The sequence below is a fragment of the Oscarella lobularis genome, chromosome 1 (genome assembly GCF_947507565.1).
Source record: "Oscarella lobularis chromosome 1, ooOscLobu1.1, whole genome shotgun sequence".
NCBI classification, from domain to species: domain Eukaryota; kingdom Metazoa; phylum Porifera; class Homoscleromorpha; order Homosclerophorida; family Oscarellidae; genus Oscarella; species Oscarella lobularis.
The window spans coordinates 293991-313731 of record NC_089175.1 but is presented as its reverse complement, the minus strand read 5'-3'; the positions used below and the strand labels follow the sequence as shown (position 1 = coordinate 313731).

The 19741-nt window shown below is 44.6% G+C and overlaps 3 protein-coding genes across 22 annotated transcripts; all 3 read left to right on the top strand.

Moving 5' to 3' along the window:
• The first annotated feature begins 33 nt into the window (after positions 1-33).
• Positions 34-3824, top strand: LOC136193010 (uncharacterized). Its single transcript, XM_065981802.1, has 6 exons — positions 34-247; positions 301-2702; positions 2752-2825; positions 2884-2998; positions 3048-3410; positions 3465-3824. The coding sequence occupies exons 1-6, from the start codon at positions 94-96 to the stop codon at positions 3672-3674; spliced, it is 3318 nt and encodes a 1105-aa protein (XP_065837874.1). The 5' UTR covers positions 34-93; the 3' UTR covers positions 3675-3824.
• Positions 3825-3916: 92 nt separating this feature from the next.
• Positions 3917-7742, top strand: LOC136193056 (uncharacterized). 4 transcript variants are annotated; one of them, XM_065981862.1, is made up of 7 exons: positions 3917-4057; positions 4127-6553; positions 6603-6676; positions 6728-6842; positions 6899-7162; positions 7218-7261; positions 7312-7448. In XM_065981862.1, coding segments are annotated over exons 2-7 (2655 nt in total). In that variant the 5' UTR covers positions 3917-4057; positions 4127-4396; the 3' UTR covers positions 7313-7448. The 4 variants fall into 4 exon arrangements, with proteins under 4 accessions (XP_065837934.1, XP_065837941.1, XP_065837919.1 ...); XM_065981847.1 differs by adding an exon at positions 7546-7742 and having other exon boundaries at positions 3918-4057; positions 6899-7261; positions 7312-7485; XM_065981854.1 differs by lacking the exon at positions 3917-4057 and adding an exon at positions 7546-7742 and having other exon boundaries at positions 4066-6553; positions 6899-7261; positions 7312-7485.
• A 219-nt stretch (positions 7743-7961) lies between these two features.
• On the top strand, positions 7962-19666 carry LOC136192910 (interleukin-1 receptor-associated kinase 4-like). Of its 17 annotated transcripts, none has more exons than XM_065981683.1 (16): positions 7962-8355; positions 8406-9042; positions 9170-9370; positions 9425-9504; positions 9555-10143; positions 10202-12747; positions 12800-13614; positions 13812-14174; positions 14228-14403; positions 14453-15247; positions 15300-15833; positions 16055-16814; positions 16864-16917; positions 16975-17175; positions 17237-17323; positions 17373-17915. In XM_065981683.1, exons 1-6 carry the CDS (start codon positions 8137-8139, stop codon positions 12433-12435), a joined length of 3960 nt encoding a protein of 1319 aa, XP_065837755.1. In that variant the 5' UTR covers positions 7962-8136; the 3' UTR covers positions 12436-12747; positions 12800-13614; positions 13812-14174; positions 14228-14403; positions 14453-15247; positions 15300-15833; positions 16055-16814; positions 16864-16917; positions 16975-17175; positions 17237-17323; positions 17373-17915. The 17 variants fall into 17 exon arrangements, with proteins under 17 accessions (XP_065837755.1, XP_065837772.1, XP_065837747.1 ...); XM_065981700.1 differs by having other exon boundaries at positions 10202-12870; positions 13500-13614; XM_065981675.1 differs by having other exon boundaries at positions 10202-13032; positions 13500-13614.
• The last annotated feature ends 75 nt before the right edge of the window (positions 19667-19741 follow it).

The window sequence follows — 19741 nt, the reverse complement described above, 5'->3', positions numbered from 1 at the left end:
CGGGGACTGCTCGCCGGGGTCTCGACCACGAGTCCCTGTGTTGTTCGGGTTCGGGTTCGGGGGCTGCGTCTAGGCATCGCATCTCTGCACGCGATGCCGCCGGCGTCTTGTTCTGTGAGGCTCCGATCTCGCGAGTCCGAGTCCGCTGCCGAAGAATGTCTAAATGACAATGTCGACGAGAAACTAATCACATCGGATAGTTCAGAAATGCCAGACTCAAGCTTCTTCAGCAAAGTTTCGAGAAAAGGCGAGTAGGGGCCTTTTTTGACTTCGTTACCCCTGCTATTTTTTTGCCTTTAGCAACCAAGCGAGACGTGGCATTCTCTCCTCCCAAAGGCGGCGAAGCAGTGAGACATGCTTGCTTCAATGCTATTGCCTTTGAGAAGACAGCGTATGCTAAGTTCAGGGAAGCGATACCTGGCAATCGTCCTCAAGCAGAATTGCACGAAGGCCTACTACCAAACGGCTATTGTGAAAAATTTCTTGGCACAATTCGAGGCACGAAGCAAATTTGGAGTTCCGCAGGGCCATGGCCTCTAATCGAATCCGCTCTCGCAAGGCTACGAGTGGACGCAATGGACATGCCGTTTATTATTCCTGTCTGGATTTCATCAATTCTGCCGTCAAGTTTGCTTGGGGAAAAGGGCACAGAAGACCAGTTGGAGAGTGAGAAAGATTTCTACAACGTCTTAGCATCACTAAGAGCTGATGATCGCAATGATCAGGACCGTCGACCAGTCATAGTGATAGGGCTATGTGACTCTGACTCTGAATCCAATATGACGTCAATCTTTAGGCGGAGAGTAACGGAAGCGCTGCCCAACGTGCAGATTTTCATACAGGATAGCATTCAACTGAAACTCTTTGAAGATCCCCAATTTGAGAAGGCGTTGTTGAAGTGGGATGAGCCAGAAAATCACTCAAGTGCGTCATCTAAATTATTGCAACGCATAGTGAACTTATCTGCTAATGGCTCTTCGTTTATTGCTCATGCTGACCTACTTGATTGGTCTGGGCACTCTGAAGAAGCAATAGAGCATCTAGAAAAACGAGGCTTCATTTCTCCGTCATTCAATTACACAAATCAAAGTGAAACGACGTCAGCCTATCATCTCATCAATGCTAGCAGTATGGGAGATGTTCTAACCGAAGTTCTACACTCTTCACGTGCAGCTGAGGAGGCATTTGAAAAGCGCGGCCTTTTCCCACATCACGTGGCTCAAAGCGTTTTGCAGGAGAGCAAAGAACTGCAACGGTGGCTCTCTGTGTTCTACTACTACGGCATTTTTATCCTTCCAGAAGCGCTAGAATCATCGGGGTCAAGAACGCCCCAGGAGTCCCCATCCAGTGGACCGAAGGGACTTGTAGTCCCTCACAGTTTGATTTACAAACATCTGTTGGAGGAGGAGCCAGATGGATATCTGAAGACAGAGCCTCTCATCATTCGCTCAAAGAACAGTCCCTGTATCTCTGAGTCTCAATTCTATCTTCTCGTTGCCTTGCTTATAAAGCACTATCCTCAAGCGCCTCGTTGCTATCACCACGCCGCGAGAATTCGCATGGAATCTCACGTTCTTGAACTGAGACTTCGAAGTGGCGTCGTCTTCATGTCAATGCTTGTGCAGTCAAAGGACGAGTCGTTTGTGTCGACAGACACCGCTCGAGTTTGTCACAGAGTCAAGGACTTACTTGTGAATGACGGCAATACCATCCTACGCAAACATCGTCTAAAGAGCGACTTACAATTCGGCGCCTTTATGAAAACGCACGACTCAACGCTCGAATTTATTGATCTTCTAGATCAAGGGTTTCCCTCCGCAAAGGTGTTCTCTGACGACGGTGAAGAATTTCATCCGGCGACCTCGATCTATCTTTGGTTCAACAGCTACGGTCCACAAGAGACTCTCGTTGAAAAGCACTTTGCTAGGTTGTGCGATGGAATAAATGCTGAGAAGATATGGCGGCATCTTATACGTCAAAACCTCGTCACCGGAAAGCAGTATCGAGATGTCACAGCAGGCGATCGACCACTCAGCTCAAGACGTCTTCTAGAAATGATAGCGGAGAAAAGTGAGACGTGTGACCGGGTGTTGCTGGAAGCGCTGAGGGCTACTGGCCAGGTTGTTTTGGCAGAGATCATGTCAAATGAAAATGAAGTTACCGCTAGATCACTTGAGCAAAGCGTTGAAGTCCGGCCACCAGTCACGCCGCCTATTTCTGCATCAAAGAATCTTCAAGAGGACGTGAATCCTGGTGCCGTCATCGGATCTCGCTCGGTCATCGTACAAGATACGCAGAATCACAGTGATGATAGGTTGGCCGGTAATGGGTACTTTGGCAACTCCACGCAACAGTCAACTTTGCGACGACAACAGTTACCTCTTGAGCAGCCTGAAGAGTCCGGTCTTTTGACTCGTGACTCAAGTAAACCTCGTCCGGCGATAGCTGATGGGATTCCTGCAAAAAGCTCGCCGCAGAAAATGCCATTAGAAGGTGGTGATCGAGAGGGTGATCCGGTCGTGCGTCCCACATACGAGGCCAAGTACTATCATATTGAGCGCGCCACGGATTACTTCAACGAGCGTCCTCTGAAGCATGGTGGCAAACGGCTGGGGTCGGGTTCGTTTGGAGTCGTTTACTACGGAGTTCTTCATTCGGAGACTGGCGAGAAACACGAAGTAGCCATCAAACGCTTTAAAAATGTAAGTATTGTAATTGGCCGTTTTTTATTTCACTTCATATTTTTTGTAGCCATCTAGTCTGAATCTGTCTCAGCTTGAATTGAGCAAAAAGCAATTTGGGATAGAGCTGAACATACTTAGCAGGTAACTGAAGACAGTTGTTAGTTGTTGGTCAAGATTTATTTCTAATGCACAATTTTAGATACATTCATCCGAATGTTGTTTCTCTTCTTGGATTTTCATGCGACGGGCCTGAATTGGCTCTAATTTACGAGTATATGGTCAATGGCGCTCTGTCACATCGTTTAGATTGTCGAGTATGTATGTAGCTACTATTGTAACCGTACTATCATTTTATTTGAATAGGATAATTCTCGTCCATTGCCGTGGAAAATCCGTCTTTCCATCGCTCTTGATATTGCTCAAGCTCTTTGCTTCTTGCATTCTGGTCATCGTCTGCCTGTCATTCATCGAGATGTCAAATCAAGCAATGTGCTGCTAACTACCGACTTCAGAGCAAAGCTGAGTGATTTTGGATTGGCAGTGGTAGGCAGTGCTAATCCAGAAGATACAAATCCCGGTCCCACGGCTGGCACGCGGCCCTACATGTCTCCAGAGGCATTTGAAAAAGTCGTCACTCCAAAACTCGATGTTTACGCCCTCGGAGTGATTTTATTCGAATTAGGTACTGGGCTGCCTCCCTATTCATCAAAGAAGAAGCAGGGCCTGGTCAGTGCAAAATTGTTGAATTCTACTTTGTCAGTATATAATATGGTTGTTTAGAAAAGCTACGTCGAGTACATAGAACAACAAGGCATTGATGTGGCCAAGTTGCTTGATCCAAAAGCAAAATGGCCCAAGAAGAGAGAAACCAACGATTCAAGCGGATTGCTTCTTCTTGATATAGGAAAAAGATGCACGATTACAGACTACACCAAGAGACCGTCTGCATCTGAAGTAAAAATTTGTTTATGTCAGGTGCTTCAAGTTTGAAATAAAGCGCTTTTCTGTGTAAATGGTAGATGAACTAGTGGATAAGGCTTAGTTATAGACAGTCTGAGGTAGGTGTCAGTCCTTTTATTCGATATGAAATAAAATATTAGAGATTAAATAATACTGGCGTTGTGCGCTCGCGCAAAGTTGGTTCGGGGGGCCGAACCCCGAACAAAAATAGACTACGCCCACCCAAACTTGCGGTCATTGCTTCCGCAAACTTGGTTCGGGAACCGAACAGACAGTGGGCTTGGTTCGGGCGATGAAACTGCGAGGCTGCTCTTCGGGTGAGATGGGCAAATGTAGGGCGAACGATATCAGAGATTAGACGTGTACGTGTATGATTCCACCAGGGAGGGATATAATAGAAGATTCCACGTAAGGTATGTAGGCGGTTTGCGCGCTTGCGCAAACTTAGTTCGATCGACACTGACGAACTGCCGATCAAATAGGACAGTCCAGAAATTCCACACCGCTCGAGCTTTAGCAAAGTTTCAGCAGACGAACGAGATACGGCGTTCTCTCCGCCAAGGGAAACATCTACTAGTTATGCCTGTTTCACTATCGTTGCAAGTGACAAGAAAGCGTCTGCGACCTTCAGGAAAGCAATACCTGGCGATCTTCCCCAAGCTGAATTGCACGAATGCGGATATTGTGAAAAATTTCTGGGGACACTTCAAGGCACGAAGCAAACTTGGTGTTCCGCAGGACGATGGCCTCTGATGGAATCCGTTATCACAAAGCTACTGAACGCAGTGGCCATGCCGTTTGTCATTCCTGTCTCCGTTTCATCGATTCTGCCATCATATTTATTTGGAGAAAAGGAGAGAGAAGACCGGTTAGAGCTCGAAAAAGATTTCTATAACCTTCTAGCGTTACTAAGAGCTGATGACAATGGTCAAGACCGTCCACAAGTGATAGTGATTGGGCTATGTGACTCTGACTCCAATAGGACGTCAATTTTCAGAAGAAGAGTTAAGGAAGCGCTCTCTGACGTCCAGATTTTCACTTCTCCTCAGGATGCCATTGAAAAGACACTCTTTGAGAATCCCCAATTTAAGGCGTTGCTGAAATGGGACGTGCCAGAAAATCGCCCAAGTGCCTCATCTAAATTATTGCAACACCTAGTGAACTTATCTGCTCGTGGCTCTTCGTTTATTGCTCATGCTGACCTACTTAATTGGTCTGGGCACTCAGAAGAAGCAATAACGCATCTGAAAAAGCGAGGCTTTATTTCTCCGTCGTTGAAGTACACAAATCAAAGTGAAACGACGTCAGCCTATCATCTCATCAATGCTAGCAGTATGGGAGACGTTCTAACCGAAGTTCTACACTCTTCACGTGCGGCTGAGGAAGCATGTGAAAAGCGCGGCCTTTTTCCGCACCACGTGGCTCAAAGCGTTTTGCAGGAGAGCAAAGAACTGCAACCGTGGCTCTCTGTGTTCTACTACTACGGCATTTTTATTCTTCCAGAAGCGCTAGAATCATCGGTGTCAAGCATACCCCAGGAGTCCCCGCCGTCCAATGAGCTGAAGGGACTCATAGTACCCCACTATTTGATTTGCAAACACCTGTCGGAGGAGGAGCCAGAAGGATATCTGAAAACAGAACCTCTCATCATTCGCTCAAAGAACAGTCCCTGTATCTCAGAGTCTCAATTCTATCTCCTCGTTGGCTTACTCATCAAGCAATATCCTCGAGCGCCTTGTTGCTATCACCACGCCGCGAGAATTCGCATAGAATCTCACATTCTCGAACTGAGACTTCGAAGTGGCGTCGTCTTCATGTCAATGCTTGTGCAGTCAAAGGACGAGTCATTTGTGTCGACAGACACCGCTCGAGTTTGTCACAGAGTCAAGGACTTACTCGTGAATGACGGCAATGCCATCCTACGCAAACATCGCCTGATGAGCGACCTACAATTCGGTGCCTTTATGAAAACGCACGACTCAACGCTGGAGTTCATTGATCTTCTAAATGAAGGGTTTCCCTCTGCAAAGGTGTTTTCCGACGACGGTGAAGAATTTCATCCGGCGACCTCGATCTATTTTTGGTTCAACAGCTACGGTCCGCAAGAGACTCTCGTTGAAAAGCACTTTGCCAGGTTGTGCGAAGGAATGAATGCTGAGAAGATGTGGCAGCATCTTATACGTCAAAACCTCGTCACCGGAAAGCAGTATCGAGATGTTACAGCAGGCGATCGACTACTCAGCTCAAGACGTCTTCTAGAAATGATAGCGGAGAAAAGCGAGACGTGTGACCGGGTGTTGCTGGAAGCGCTGAGGGCTACTGGCCAGGTTGTTTTGGCAGAGATCATGTCAAATGAAAATGAAGATACCGCTAGATCACATGAGCAAAGCGTTGAAGTCCGGCCACCAGTCACGCCGCCTATTTCTGCATCAAAGAATCTTCAAGAGGACGCGAATCCTGGTTCCGTCATCGGATCTCGCTCGGTCATCGTACAAGATACGCAGAATCACAGTGATGATAGATTTACCGGTAATGGCTACTTCGGCAACTCCACGCAACAGTCAACTTTGCGACGACAACAGTTACCTCTTGAGCAGCCTGAAGAGTCCGGTCTTTTGACTCGTGACTCAAGTAAACCTCGTCCGGCAATAGCGGATGAGATTCCTGCAAAAAGATCGCCGCAGAAAACGCCATCAGAAGATACTGATCGAGAGGGTGACCCAGTCGTGCGTCCCACATACGAGGCCAAGTACTATCATATTGAGCGCGCCACGGATTACTTCAACGAGCGTCCTCTGAAGCATGGTGGCAAACGGCTGGGATCGGGTTCGTTTGGAGTCGTTTACTACGGAGTTCTTCATTCGGAGACTGGCGAGAAACACGAAGTAGCCATCAAACGCTTTAAAAATGTAAGTATTGTAATTGGCCGTTTTTTATTTCACCTCATATTTTTTGTAGCCATCTAGTCTGAATCTGTCTCAGCTTGAATTGAGCAAAAAACAATTTGGGATAGAGCTGAACATACTTAGCAGGTAACTGAAGACAGTTGTTGGTCAAGATTTATGTATAATGCACAATTTTAGATATATTCATCCGAATGTTGTTTCTCTTCTTGGATTTTCATGCGACGGGCCTGAATTGGCTCTAATATACGAGTACATGGTCAATGGCGCTCTGTCACATCGCTTAGACTGTCGAGTATGTAGTTGATTACTATTGTAACCGTACTATCATTTTATTTGTCATTTTAATAGGATAATTCTCGTCCATTGCCGTGGAAAATTCGTCTTTCAATCGCTCTTGATATTGCTCGAGCTCTTTGCTTCTTGCATTCTGGTCATCGTCTGCCTGTCATTCATCGAGACGTCAAATCAAGCAACGTGCTGCTGACTACCGACTTCAGAGCAAAGCTGAGTGATTTTGGATTGGCAGTGGTAGGCAGTGCCAATCCAGAGGATGCCAATCCCGGTCCCACGGTTGGCACGCGGCCCTACATGTCTCCAGAGGCGTTTGAAAAAGTCGTCACTCCAAAACTCGATGTTTACGCCCTCGGCGTGATTTTATTCGAATTAGGAACTGGGCTGCCTCCTTATTCATCGAAGAAGAAGCAGGACCTAGTCAGTGCAAAATTGTTGAATTCTACTTTGTCAGTAATATGGTTGTTTAGAAAAGCTACGTTGAGTACATAGAACAACAAGGCATTGATGTGGCCAAGTTGCTCGATCCAAAAGCAAAGCGGCCCAAGAAGAGAGAAACCAACGATTCAAGCGGATTGGTTCTTCTTGATTTTGGAAAAAGATGCACAATTACGGACTACGCCAAGAGACCGTCTGCATCTGAGGTAAAAATTTGTTTATGTCAGGTGCTTCATGTTTGAAATAAAGCGCTTTTCTGTGTATAGATGGTGTCTATGTTAGATGAACTAGTGGGTAAGGCTTAGTGTAAACAGTCTAAGGTAGGTGTCAGTCCTTTTCGTATTTTTCGATGTGAAATGGTGCAGTATACTACGGTGGAAATATGTATTAGAGATTAAATGGCGTTGTGCGCTTGCATGCGCAAACGTTTTCGTTTACCTAAATAGACGCACAAATTATGAACAGGGGCTCAGGGCACTTGTTGCGTGACAAAGTTTGGGTGAGTCAGATACCTTGGGATCTGACCAAAAGTCTCTGAATTTTATGAAGACAACATTGTCTTCAGCTGAGCTAATAGCTCTTGTTCACCCTTGTTTACTTGCAGGGCGCTGATCTAACTAAGACGATGTTAGATCCTAGTGGCCAAAAAGGAAAGAAAGGGAAAATCACAGGTTTGCAACTGCTTGATGTTGCTAACTTGAAACTAAAGACTCAGATGTAGTATCAGTATCATTGACGTAACTGCTGTTACGTAGGTCTATGAAGTCGTCTGTTTTCTAGTTGCATCTACCGTACGTCAGATGGCCAGAGTTTAGCTGTGAGCTAAAATTTTTAGTTCAAGCTATTTTTTATATGTGATGCAGCAGACTCCCCACGTCACGTTCTGTCATTTCCGTATTTTGCCTCGTGTTCTAAGTATCCGGGGACGAGGCTACCCGTATTTGGTTCGGCCACGGACGGCCCCGAACTGCCCCCCGAACTCCCTGCCCTGCCCGAACCATCTATCTATGCCCGAACTCAGTTGCCTAGTAATCCCGTATGCGGTTCGGGCCTCACAAACCTTCGCTGAGCTGAGCGTACGAGTACGATACTATCACGCGATTCAACTTACTCTTCTTCGTTTTAGATGGCAAATTGCAAATTGTCGAAGGAAAAATGTGTAACGTGGGGCATCCTTCTCTTGTTGATGATTTTGCTAAGCCGCGCGGATAGCCAAGCTTCTTCGTCTATAGAGAATAAAGAAAGGCGTACTAATTGGGTTTCTCCAGGTGGTCGAAAGATCCTAAATGCTTCTCAGTTTACTCTATCACAAGGATTTTCTTCATCTTCTATGCTAGTGACAAGGAAATACAGTGAAATATCAATTGGCGTCTTGCTGGGCATAGTCACATCTTGCTTTTGTTTGTACCTGTTTACCGTTGAGGTTCTGCTGCAAGTTGCTATGGTTATTGTTTGGGTAGAAGCAGCTCTTGTAACAGTAGTGAAAAAAGAACTTTTGGATACATGGACAAACATGGCATCTGCGTTGATGAATTTGCTAAAAGGACATGAAACGTTTTCCGTCATGAAATTCTTGGAAAGCACTGTTGTCCAAGAGGGCTGCGCTTGCTATAGTTTCTGTTGGCAGCTAGAGAATTCAGACAATTATTCTGATATGAAGTCTTCTCTGATGCACATTCTCCATGAAGAACAAGCAATAGATGAAATTGCTTGGACAGGGCGTGAGGTGTTTTATGAATGGTCCAGGGGAAAGAGTAGTCAAGGTAAAAACGGCCTGCGTAATTTGCATGTATGATAAGCTTCAGGAAGCAGTCTTACATTTGTTTACTAGTCAATCACAGTTGCTTTTTTAGTTTGTGTATGGTGACGTAGCTTATATACTTTCTCTAGATCAGTTTGGTACTGCTGCAGTTACGTTGATGGTCAACCTTGGATTTTGGCTAGATGAACGGACTTCATTTATTGATATCAGTCGTTCGAAAGAATGGGCAGGTGGAAACGAATGGCTTTGGTCTACTCCTGAGAGGCCTTTCCCTGTTTTATTTTTTATATTAACGTTGCTTTTTATTCGTCTTCCCTCGCATAATATTGGTACGGTACTTTAGCTTTAATTGTATGATGTGCTCGGGCTAACTTAATCTTTAGACTCTGGAGGTGGAGGTATTTTGCTTTTTAATAAGCAGTTGGCTTTTAGCAGCGTTTCTGAACTGGAAATTGTTGGACAGGTACGGATCAACGTACGGGTTGTTTGCGAATTCAGCTCGTTTTTCCTTAGAAACTTGGCAGCAGAAAATGGACTGAAGGGACGAAAGAGGATAGCATCGTCATTAGTACCTTTGAACCCGCAGGAAATTTGAGTCGCGCCGGTCATTTGAGTGGCGTAGCTAGGTTGTACCACAAGTGTTGGAACTTTGCGGGCAATGCATCTGCAGCAGAAGTGCCGCAAATGTCTGAAAAGTGGCTGGCGGGGATGCTTGTACCTTTTTTCCTTGCTGTAGAAGTCTTCATGTGTTTCACATTACACCTTCTCCTTGAGGCGTCGATGACTTTAATGGCTATAACTCGTTTAAATATCTGTAATAACAAAAGTAACTGTCCGTCTAACAAGAAGGTTTTGGGTGAAAGACGTTTTTGCGGCCTCCGATTATATGATATGTCTCCAACCGAAATTTCTGAGAACGAGTCTTTTAGCGAACGCAACAAAGTTGACTTCTTGCAGAAATTGGCTATTTGGTCTGAAGCAACCGATGACGGGTTTGTGCTATCTACAAGACCCTTTATTCACACTCCAAAAAATTTGGAGGATACCCTAAGATTCAGATGTGACAATGAGGGTTCTGGTTCTGTCAGATCACGCACCGAAGGTGAGCATTTTGCACTATTACTGCGTCATCCGTCTGATAAAGTATTTCTCTTGGTCAGGTTCGTTCTCAGCTTTCAGCGTGCCCTCTCTCATTGTTCCTTTTGACAACATCAACTTATGGTCCGAGAGTCTGCATTCTGTTTCTTCCGATCACGCCGATGAACAGTCTGCCGTTGACGTGAATCATTCCCCGCCTTACTGTTATCTGGTTGAAAGATGTGACGAAACCGTAGACGGGAGTACTCTTCAGTTAGACAGCGCTTCGGTAAGGGAAGCCGCAGAAGAAAGGGAGCAAGCAGCGGCAGAGCAGATCAATTTCGTGCAGACAGTGAAACTTCCTTGGAACAATCAGTCAAGCAGAATGCTACTCAATACGGATTTCCAAGTGGTAATAACGGTAGACGCCGATATAAACAGGATGCCGACGTTAGTTGTTCCGATTTTGTCTCAGCTCGAAAAAAGGCAACTGGTTGAAAAGCAGGTTCATGTCTTAGTACTTGCAGTTCACAGTAAAGGAAAACACTCTTCGGTTGAACAATTGGAGCAGTGGTTGGAACTTAACAGTGAGCTGGGCAAAAATGAATATACCGTCGTTGCCTTTGAAAACGGCAATTTAATAGAAGAAATTATGAAAAAGTCTGTTAAAAACGTACCAGAAAAACTCGTCCAATCTCTTACTGAGATTCGTAAAAAATTAGGAAAACTGAAAGTGTCTAAAGCAATAGCAACTTTGGCGGAGATTGAATTATCTGACCTAGCCGCCCAGGCGTCGATGACAGTGAAAGAAATGCTGACGTATCTGCGAAATTTTGGTCTTATCTGGTATGAAGGCCTCGCAGATACAGCGACGTCCGACTGTCGCATTCTGATTGACCTAAGCTCACCTGAACAGAATCTTCGGCAGCTTCTAGGAAACGCTGTTGTAGCCAAGCATATTTTAAATGAAGGCTACGTCAGGAAAAGTGTATTGTCGCGCCAGATGTCCGAAGAGGACCGGTTGCTCGTATCGTTTCTTGAACACACGGGATATATCCTTTCGCACAGGGATTATTTTGTAATTCCATGCGAGCTACGCGTGCGCTCGCACGTGACACAAAAATTAAATTGTGTCAGGTTGGAGCCACTTATTTTTCAACTGGAAAATATGGCTATATTGCCTCGTTTTGTTTTTCACAATGTGGTGTTGCGTACTCTTGAAGAGTACCCTCATGCTGCTCACTTCTATGCAAATGAAGTTCTCCTGCGCGTGGAAGCAGACCATGAAGTAACGATAGCGTACGGAGAATCTCACTTGGAAGCGGTGATGATTATCAGAACAGACGACCAAACTCTTAAAACGACCGAGACTGGCGGCGTGTGCTTAGAAGTAAAACGCCGTCTTTTGGAAAATTTCCGAACCGTCTGTCGCGAAGCATTTGGAGACAAAATGTGCGACGTTCGGCTTGGAATAGATGCCTTTGATCGTCACGACGCTCGTGATCTTCTTCACTTTATTGATTTGACTGATGTGAACTCCGTCAGCGAGAGCGAGGCTCTTAAATTTGCGTATCAAGAGTCTCCTCCGAAGTTTCTATATGCTTGGTTTAATGAGACCGAACCGGCTTCAGTGGTACAGCAAAAGTTTCACTATTATTCAGAAAGGCTGAATTTAACTTCTAATTTTAATCGCGTCATGGACGGACTTGTGGCTAAAGGCTACGCATCGAATAAGGACATTTCAAGAATTCACGCTCCTTCGGACCTAAAAGCTCGAGCGAATGTTTTACTAAACTATTTTGTAAGGAGAGGAAAGACAGGAGACGCAATTCTTCGTGAACTCTTAGATATGCCAGACGAAGAGGACCACGGTAGGGCTACTCCTCCGGCATCTGTTGAAACGAGCGCTCAAACTCCGTTATTGGAAGCGATGCAGTTATTGGCCGATCTTTCCAGGCAGTCGAGAATAGCTTTGCCCTCTATGGCGAGAGCTTTTCCGTCAGCAGAACGCGGCCGCGGTATTATCTACCGTGGTTTGGCTGAATTAATCACTTCTGAAATTGATCGTCAATTGCTGCCCGCGCAACCGCAGTACAATCAAGATGATGATGATGATCCTGTGAGCGTTAGCGCTCCTTCACCTTCTCGTGCAGACAACGTGACGAGACTTCCGCAGCTGCCGAGAGAACAATTTGGAGAGGCTCGTCGTACTAGTAGTTGTATAACTGCAATGCAAGCGTCTTCTTCTGCACTTCCGACAATGCCAACAGGAGACGGTGATAACCATTGGAGAGGCAACTACTTGTCTTATTATTAGCCGAGCTGCAATGCCGATCCTTTTGCTTCATAAACATCTCACATGGATTATCTGCTAGCAAAATTCCATATTGTAAATTTTATCTGTGCAGGACTCATCCCCCAAACCTCCTGGCTAACCGTGGCTGTCTGTGTTCTACTATAAATATTACGGCATTTTTATCTTCCAAAAGCACACACACCCAGGAGTCTCCGCCGTCCAGTGAACCGACCGCCTTTATGAAAACACACGCATAGATATAACCCCCCAGAACCGTCTCTCTCTACGGCTCTGCCCTCTCGCGTGAGGTCCCGGAGGACACTCGAGGGTCTGGTACGGACACGCCCCAAGATCCGCCTACTTTTGGACAGAGTTCTATTAATAGACATGAGCTCATCTATCATGTCGCACGTTCCGGACTACGGAGAAGACTGGAAATGGAAATCTCTTTACAAGGTGCGATGTTTACTTCCTCGCTGTAGAGACGGACTCGCTTTAGAGACGAACTCCCTCCAATTAGCACGGACCCCGAACAAAATGCTCGCATTGCTCGCACGCCCGAAAAAAATGCTCGCACGCCCGACGAACAGCGACTCAGTCGTAAAAGAGCGATTTTGCGTAAGCTGTCTTCTTTTTCTCCGATGCTGGGGTGACGTACGATCGATATCTGGCTGACCCCGTCCATTAGACATTATTTTTGACACTGTTCTAGCGAGATCGAAGTACCGTCTCACTACTAAGTATATATTGCCGCTCTACAGCGCGTTCTATGGAACTCCAAAGCGAAGACAATGACATTCACTCACCACCGTGCACTCAGTAATACTGTATTGACATTTGAACGGGCGGATGAAATACAGTAGACCGCCAATTATCCTGGAATTAGGATAATTGAAAAGCTGGGATAATCGTTATTACTCTTGCAAAGACAAGCAAAAGCTTTTTGTTGCCAAAATCGGTTTTAGATAGTGTTGACAGCCTGACGTGAGCAATTTACGTGACCACGTGACTTTGAACCGATTTCAGATAATTGACAGTTCAGATAATCGGCGGTCTACACTAAGTTTTGCTCTTTTTTGCTTTAGACTCAGTCTGGCAGACTTATGTTCTCAATGCTCACGCTATGGTTGTTATGGTTGGCAGCAGTGAACGTTGATCTTGAGTTCTCACCGCAAAACAGATCTGATTTGAATTGCTCGAGTGAGTGACGTTGGATGTGTTATTAAAGACGCTCGTTTCTCATTCTTACTAAAACGCTGTGTGTTAACTAACTTGAATTAGCAAAAGTAGCAGATCTAACATTCTAAATTCCTAACAGAAGGGCAGGTTATATAATTGAACGCTTGTATTGTATGTACATCACAGTGACACAGTGACTAATGGAAGTGTTTTCTTAGAGCTGATGGGCAAGTCGGCTTTTGATCAACAGCAGCGTCTCTTTGGTGACGAGCTTCATCTTCTTATAGGGTTTATCAGTTTTTTGCCGCTGCTGCAACTAGCTCTTTGGACAATGATGAAAATGATGAGAGCCACTGATTTAGTTTCCGAATGCGACTTAGCTAAAGAAAAGTGCACGAGTGACGGCGATTCAAAAAAAATGCTTTGTAAAAACGACAGGCAGCTGTTGAGTGCAGGCTGCCTGTCACAGATTTGGACACTTCAACGTGAACTTCAAGTGGGTGAAACGGAACGGAAAGCAGGAGTTTGCACAAACACCACGGAAGCGGCACGAGATCAGTTGTCAATTCAGCCCAAATCAGGTTCGGTTATTGATTTTGCCTGTCAGAATCAAGTCATTTGTTTGTGTGTATAGAACTTTGCCGCGTTTTCAAACTTCTGTGCAGGAATTTATTCTTACTTCTAATCGTCTTTTTTATTCTGATTCAGTCAGTTGATGGGTATTCTGTATCAGTGCCGGAAAAAACTAACACAATCCGCGGGCCGACGTTTCTCAAAGAAACAACTTTTGTATCTCACTTAGAGAATGACGTAAGGAAATTCCGTTTACCTTTTCTTTTCTATAATCAAATCGATCTAGAAACTCAGTATGTCTGAGGACAGAATTGATAGTCCGAATTACCGCTGTAGTCTTGTAATGCGCATTCATTGTGGTGCTGAGTTTTCTGAAGAGTTGGCGGGATGCCAAGAGCGCTTTTCTTCTCAACTTATCTGCCAATTTCAATTACTTGGTGAAACGATGGACAAAGTCCCAGAAGAGGAAACCGACCAGGCAACAGTCCACCCTTTGTTTTCTTGGAGGAACAGTTTAACCAAGGCAACGATGGCGAGAGCAACGTTTTTTCCAATTGATCTTTGTCCGATTGTTTCGCATTGGTTTCTTGTGTTCATCATGTGCATTGTATTCTACATTGCATCTGTGCATTTCGCTAAGTCACTGACTGCATATGATCTTAAAATAGTGATGGGAAGTGATGTTTCTTGCTTTGTGCTGTGTATTTTTGGCTGTGATGTAAGAGAACGTGACCAGCAAGCTAACCATTTCCAAGGACTGACAGAGAAGAAGCTATGTTCTATAAAGAATTTGACTAATAGTGGCTTTGTGGGATCAAAATTCGCTGATATCCGCATTCAGAAAGTTTCAAGAGTCTGTGCCACAGATAGGGGAGAAACTGAATCAATTCAAAGAAAAGCCCGGAAGAACTTGTTTCGGAAAACTTTAGGAAGGCGCAAGTCAGTCGTCAAAGATTTTGCAAAGTCTAAGCGGCCTTTTATGAAACGAAATGTTGATGAAATAGACAGATTTAGGGTCATAGCATAAACAGGAAGACTCAAAGCCAAAAATCTTTTCAAGATGGAGCGACGTCTTCGAATGGTAAGTCAGACTCGCACAAATGTAGCAGATTTTTAAACAACGGTTCTTGTAGAGTTTGATTCAGTTTCTAATTGGCAAATTACGGAATTGGAGGCTATTTCCGGAAAATTCAGTTTGACCATACCCATAGTTAACAAATGGCTAAACGATCTCGTTCCGCCGTCGACACAAGCCCAAACCACAGCTGGGAATTTGAAGACGGTAATGTTACTGTACAACAGCCAGTCAATGGATATTATTCGCACAGAGTGTCGACTAGTTGTGGTAGTTGATTTTAAAAACGATCCTGCACAGAAGTGTGCTGAAGTTGAATCGAATAGTAGCATTTGTGAAGTGTCAGGAGTCTATCCAACAGAGAATGAACAATGTGAATCATTTCAAGAAATTCAAGAATCTTTGTTTTTTGAAAAATTGAGAATGCTTGTTGCGCTGGTTGAAGAATGTGAATATGCTGCAGCTGAACATCCTTTCACTAAGCGACGCTTTGGTGAGCAAATGGACGAGTTTAGAGGTGATCCTGTGGACGTTGATTGCGGAACTTCTCCTCAAAGTCAAAACACGTTTCATAACGAAACTATGTTCAATGGTAAGTTGGATCATAACGTAACAGTACTCGATTCAATAAGTTTCTCTTCCGACGACTCTAATAACGCTTGACATAATACAAAAATAATATGATTTAGAAAGCTTACGTTGTAGCCTTTTTTTGAATAGTTTATGCATTCTTCTCATTGTTTTCAGTGCTTTCGAGTCGGTGGGGGAGGCGATTTGTGTTCTTTTCCTAATTTAATTAATTTTGTTTTGTAGATTCATCTATATCGCTAATTACGGAAGTGGAGGCTACTTTCGGACATCTCGGTTTCGTCATACCCATGGATAACGAATGGCAAGGAGACGAGGATGGGAATAGCACAGGCTACAGTGACGGAGACAAAAATCTTCTTGCGGGCAGTGGTTCAAAGAATTGTTTTCTCGTTCCGCCATCAGAGACACGAAATGTGCGAACCTCAGCTGGGAATTTGAAGACGGTAAAGTTACCCTACAACAGGCAGTCACTGGATATTTTGATTCACACCGAGTGTCGACTAGTAGTAACAGTTGCGCTTGAAAACGATCCTGCGCAGAAATGGATTGCTCATGTTGTGTCAAAACGTCTAGAAAGGCGGTCAGCAAGAACAGGAGAATTTTTCGTGTCAATCGTAGTCATACGTGATAAAGTTGAGGACGCCAAGACTGTAAAATCAAAATGGGACCTAATTCTTATGAACAAGATCAAGTTAAAACGTTCAGAATTCGTCGTTATTCAAACTGAACGAGCCAAGGTTCAAGAAGCGGTGAAGGAAGCAATTATCGACCACGGCAATCAGTTGAAGCTACTCTTCCTAAGAAAAAACGCTGAATGAAAAATCGCGAAGGTCCCTGCATTCGTTTGCTCCAAGGTCCAACGCGTCGAATTCCTTCCTCCCCGCTGCACGCGGGACAAACGTTACATCTTCTACCTCTAGAATTTCTATAAGGGACTGGGAAAAGAACGTCTAACTGATGAAGGTGATCGCTAGTTATCGAAGTGAGAACACGACACTTTCGCAATGCTTGTTCTTTAGTTTTGTTTATAGGAATAAAGAGAATGAGGATGTTTTTGCCCTTTTGAAAAAACCACCTTTTCAACAGTATAACGCGAATCCTATTCTTTATCTTTTCTGTAGAAAGGAGGAAGTTTTATGTAGGAGCTGTTTACCCAGCATTTCTGATTGGCCTAAACACGACGGGAAAAAGACTATGTGATTGCTTGAACCTAGCCAGTCAGTGATCCAAACGTTCATTCATTACTGATTCTATTTTCAAACCCTCTGGAGCAGTTCTTTCAAGAATGTATTAGAAAAAATCAGAATGCGAATGTAATTAAAGACTTTCTGGCAAATGTGAAAGTAGTAAATGGATGATTTATGTAGAGTCAATAATTTTGCGTTATCTTGCTCTTTGTTTTAGCGCGGATTTCGGGACCGTATACCACGGAGGGCTTCACTCGGAAACTGGCGAGAAGAGCTTGAGGTGGCGATCAGGCGACTAAAAAAAGTGCGTCTACGTTTACACCCAAGTACATTCTTATCTGATCCTCGTCTAGCTTTTGGACCAGCTCAAACTGAACTGAGCCGAAATTAGTTTGGAGAGGATGAATATCTTGCGACAAGAACATCATCGGCCTCATAGGCTTCTCGTCCGATGGAGCCGAGCTCTGTCTCATTTACGAGTTTATGTCTAAGGAGCTTCTGTCGCACAGGCTTGATTGTCAAGTAAGAACTATTGAAAAATGTTAGGGCAGTTTGACAATTCGGCGCCTTTATGAAAACACACGACTCAACGTCCGAATTTATTGATCTTCTACATCAAGGGTTTCCCTCTGCAAAGGTGTTATCTAACGACGGTGACGAATTTCATCCGGCGACCTCGATCTATCTTTGGTTCAACAGCTACGATCCACAAGAGACTCTCGTTGAAAAGCACTTTGCCAGGCTGTGCGAAGGAATGAATGCTGAGAAGATATGGCGGCATCTTATACGTCAAAACCTCGTCACCGGAAAGCAGTATCGAGATGTCACAGCAGGCGATCGACCACTCAGCTCAAGACGTCTTCTAGAAATGATAGCGGAGAAAAGCGAGACGTGTGACCGGGTGTTGCTAGAAGCGCTGAGGGCTACTGGCCAGGTTGTTTTGGCAGAGATCATGTCAAATGAAAATGAAGTTACCGCTAGATCACATGAGCAAAGCGTTGAAGTCCGGCCACCAGTCACGCCGCCTATTTCTGCATCAAAGAATCTTCAAGAGGACGCAAATCCTGGTGCCGTCATCGGATCTCGCTCGGTCATCGTACAAGATACGCAGAATCACAGTGATGATAGATTTTCCGGTAATGGCTACTTCGGCAACTCCACGCAACAGTCAACTTTGCGACGACAACAGTTACCTCTTGAGCAGCCTGAAGAGTCCGGTCCTTTGACTCGCGACTCAAGTAAACCTCGTCCGGCGATAGCTGATGAGATTCCAGCAAAAAGCTCGCCGCAGAAAATGCCATCAGAAGGTGCTGATCAAGAGGGTGATCCGGTCGTGCGTCCGACGTACGAGGCCAAGTACTATCATATTGAGCGCGCCACGGATTACTTCAACGAGCGTCCTCTGAAGCATGGTGGCAAACGGCTGGGGTCGGGTTCGTTTGGAGTCGTTTACTACGGAGTTCTTCATTCGGAGACTGGCGAGAAACACGAAGTAGCCATCAAACGCTTTAAAAATGTAGGTATTGTAATTGGCCGTTTTTTATTTCACTTAATTAATATTTTTTTGTAGCCATCTAGTCTGAATCTGTCTCAGCTTGAATTGAGCAAAAAGCAGTTTGGGATAGAGCTGAACATACTGAGCAGGTAGCTGAAGACGGTTTTTGATCAAAGATTTATTTCTAATGCACAATTTTAGATACATTCATCCGAATGTTGTTTCTCTGCTTGGATTTTCATGTGACGGGCCTGAATTGGCTCTAATTTACGAGTATATGGTCAATGGCGCTCTGTCACATCGCTTAGATTGTCGAGTATGTATGCAGCTACTATTCTAACCGTACTATCATTTTATTTGTCATTCAATAGGATAATTCTCGTCCATTGCCGTGGAAAATTCGTCTTTCCATCGCTCTTGATATTGCTCGAGCTCTTTGCTTTTTGCATTGTGGTCATCGTCTGCCTGTCATTCATCGAGACGTCAAATCAAGCAACGTGCTGCTGACTACCGACTTCAGAGCAAAGCTGAGCGATTTTGGATTGGCAGTGGTAGGCAGCGTCAATCCAGAAGATACAAATTCCGGTCCCACGGTTGGCACGCGGCCCTACATGTCTCCAGAGGCATTTGAAAAAGTCGTCACTCCAAAACTCGATGTTTACGCCCTCGGCGTGATTTTATTTGAATTAGGAACTGGGCTGCCTCCCTATTCATCAAAGAAAAAACAGGACCTAGTCAGTGCAAAATTGTTGAATTCTACTTTGTCGGTATATAATATGGTTGTTTAGAAAAGCTACGTCGAGTACATAGAACAACAAGGCATTGATGTGGCAAAGTTGCTCGATCCGAAAGCAAAGTGGCCCAAGAAGAGAGAAACCAACGATTCAAGCGGATTGGTTCTTCTTGATATTGGAAAAAGATGCACGATTACGGACTACACCAAGAGACCGTCTTCATCTGAGGTAAAGTTGGTCTTGTCAGGCGTTTCAAGTTGAAATGACGGGCTTTTCTCTCTAGATGGTAGCCATGTTAGATGAACTAGTGAGTAAGGCTTAGTATAGACAGTCTTAGGTAGGTTTCAGTCCTTTTCCGTTATTTGGGAGGCTGGATCAGTAATTCTGTTTGTGAAATAAATAGTGTTGCTACAAGGTTCGGAGGGTATTATAATCAAGCAAACTTTTCAGTTGATTGTTGAATCCGGCTCAAAAATGTAAGTGGCAATTAGCT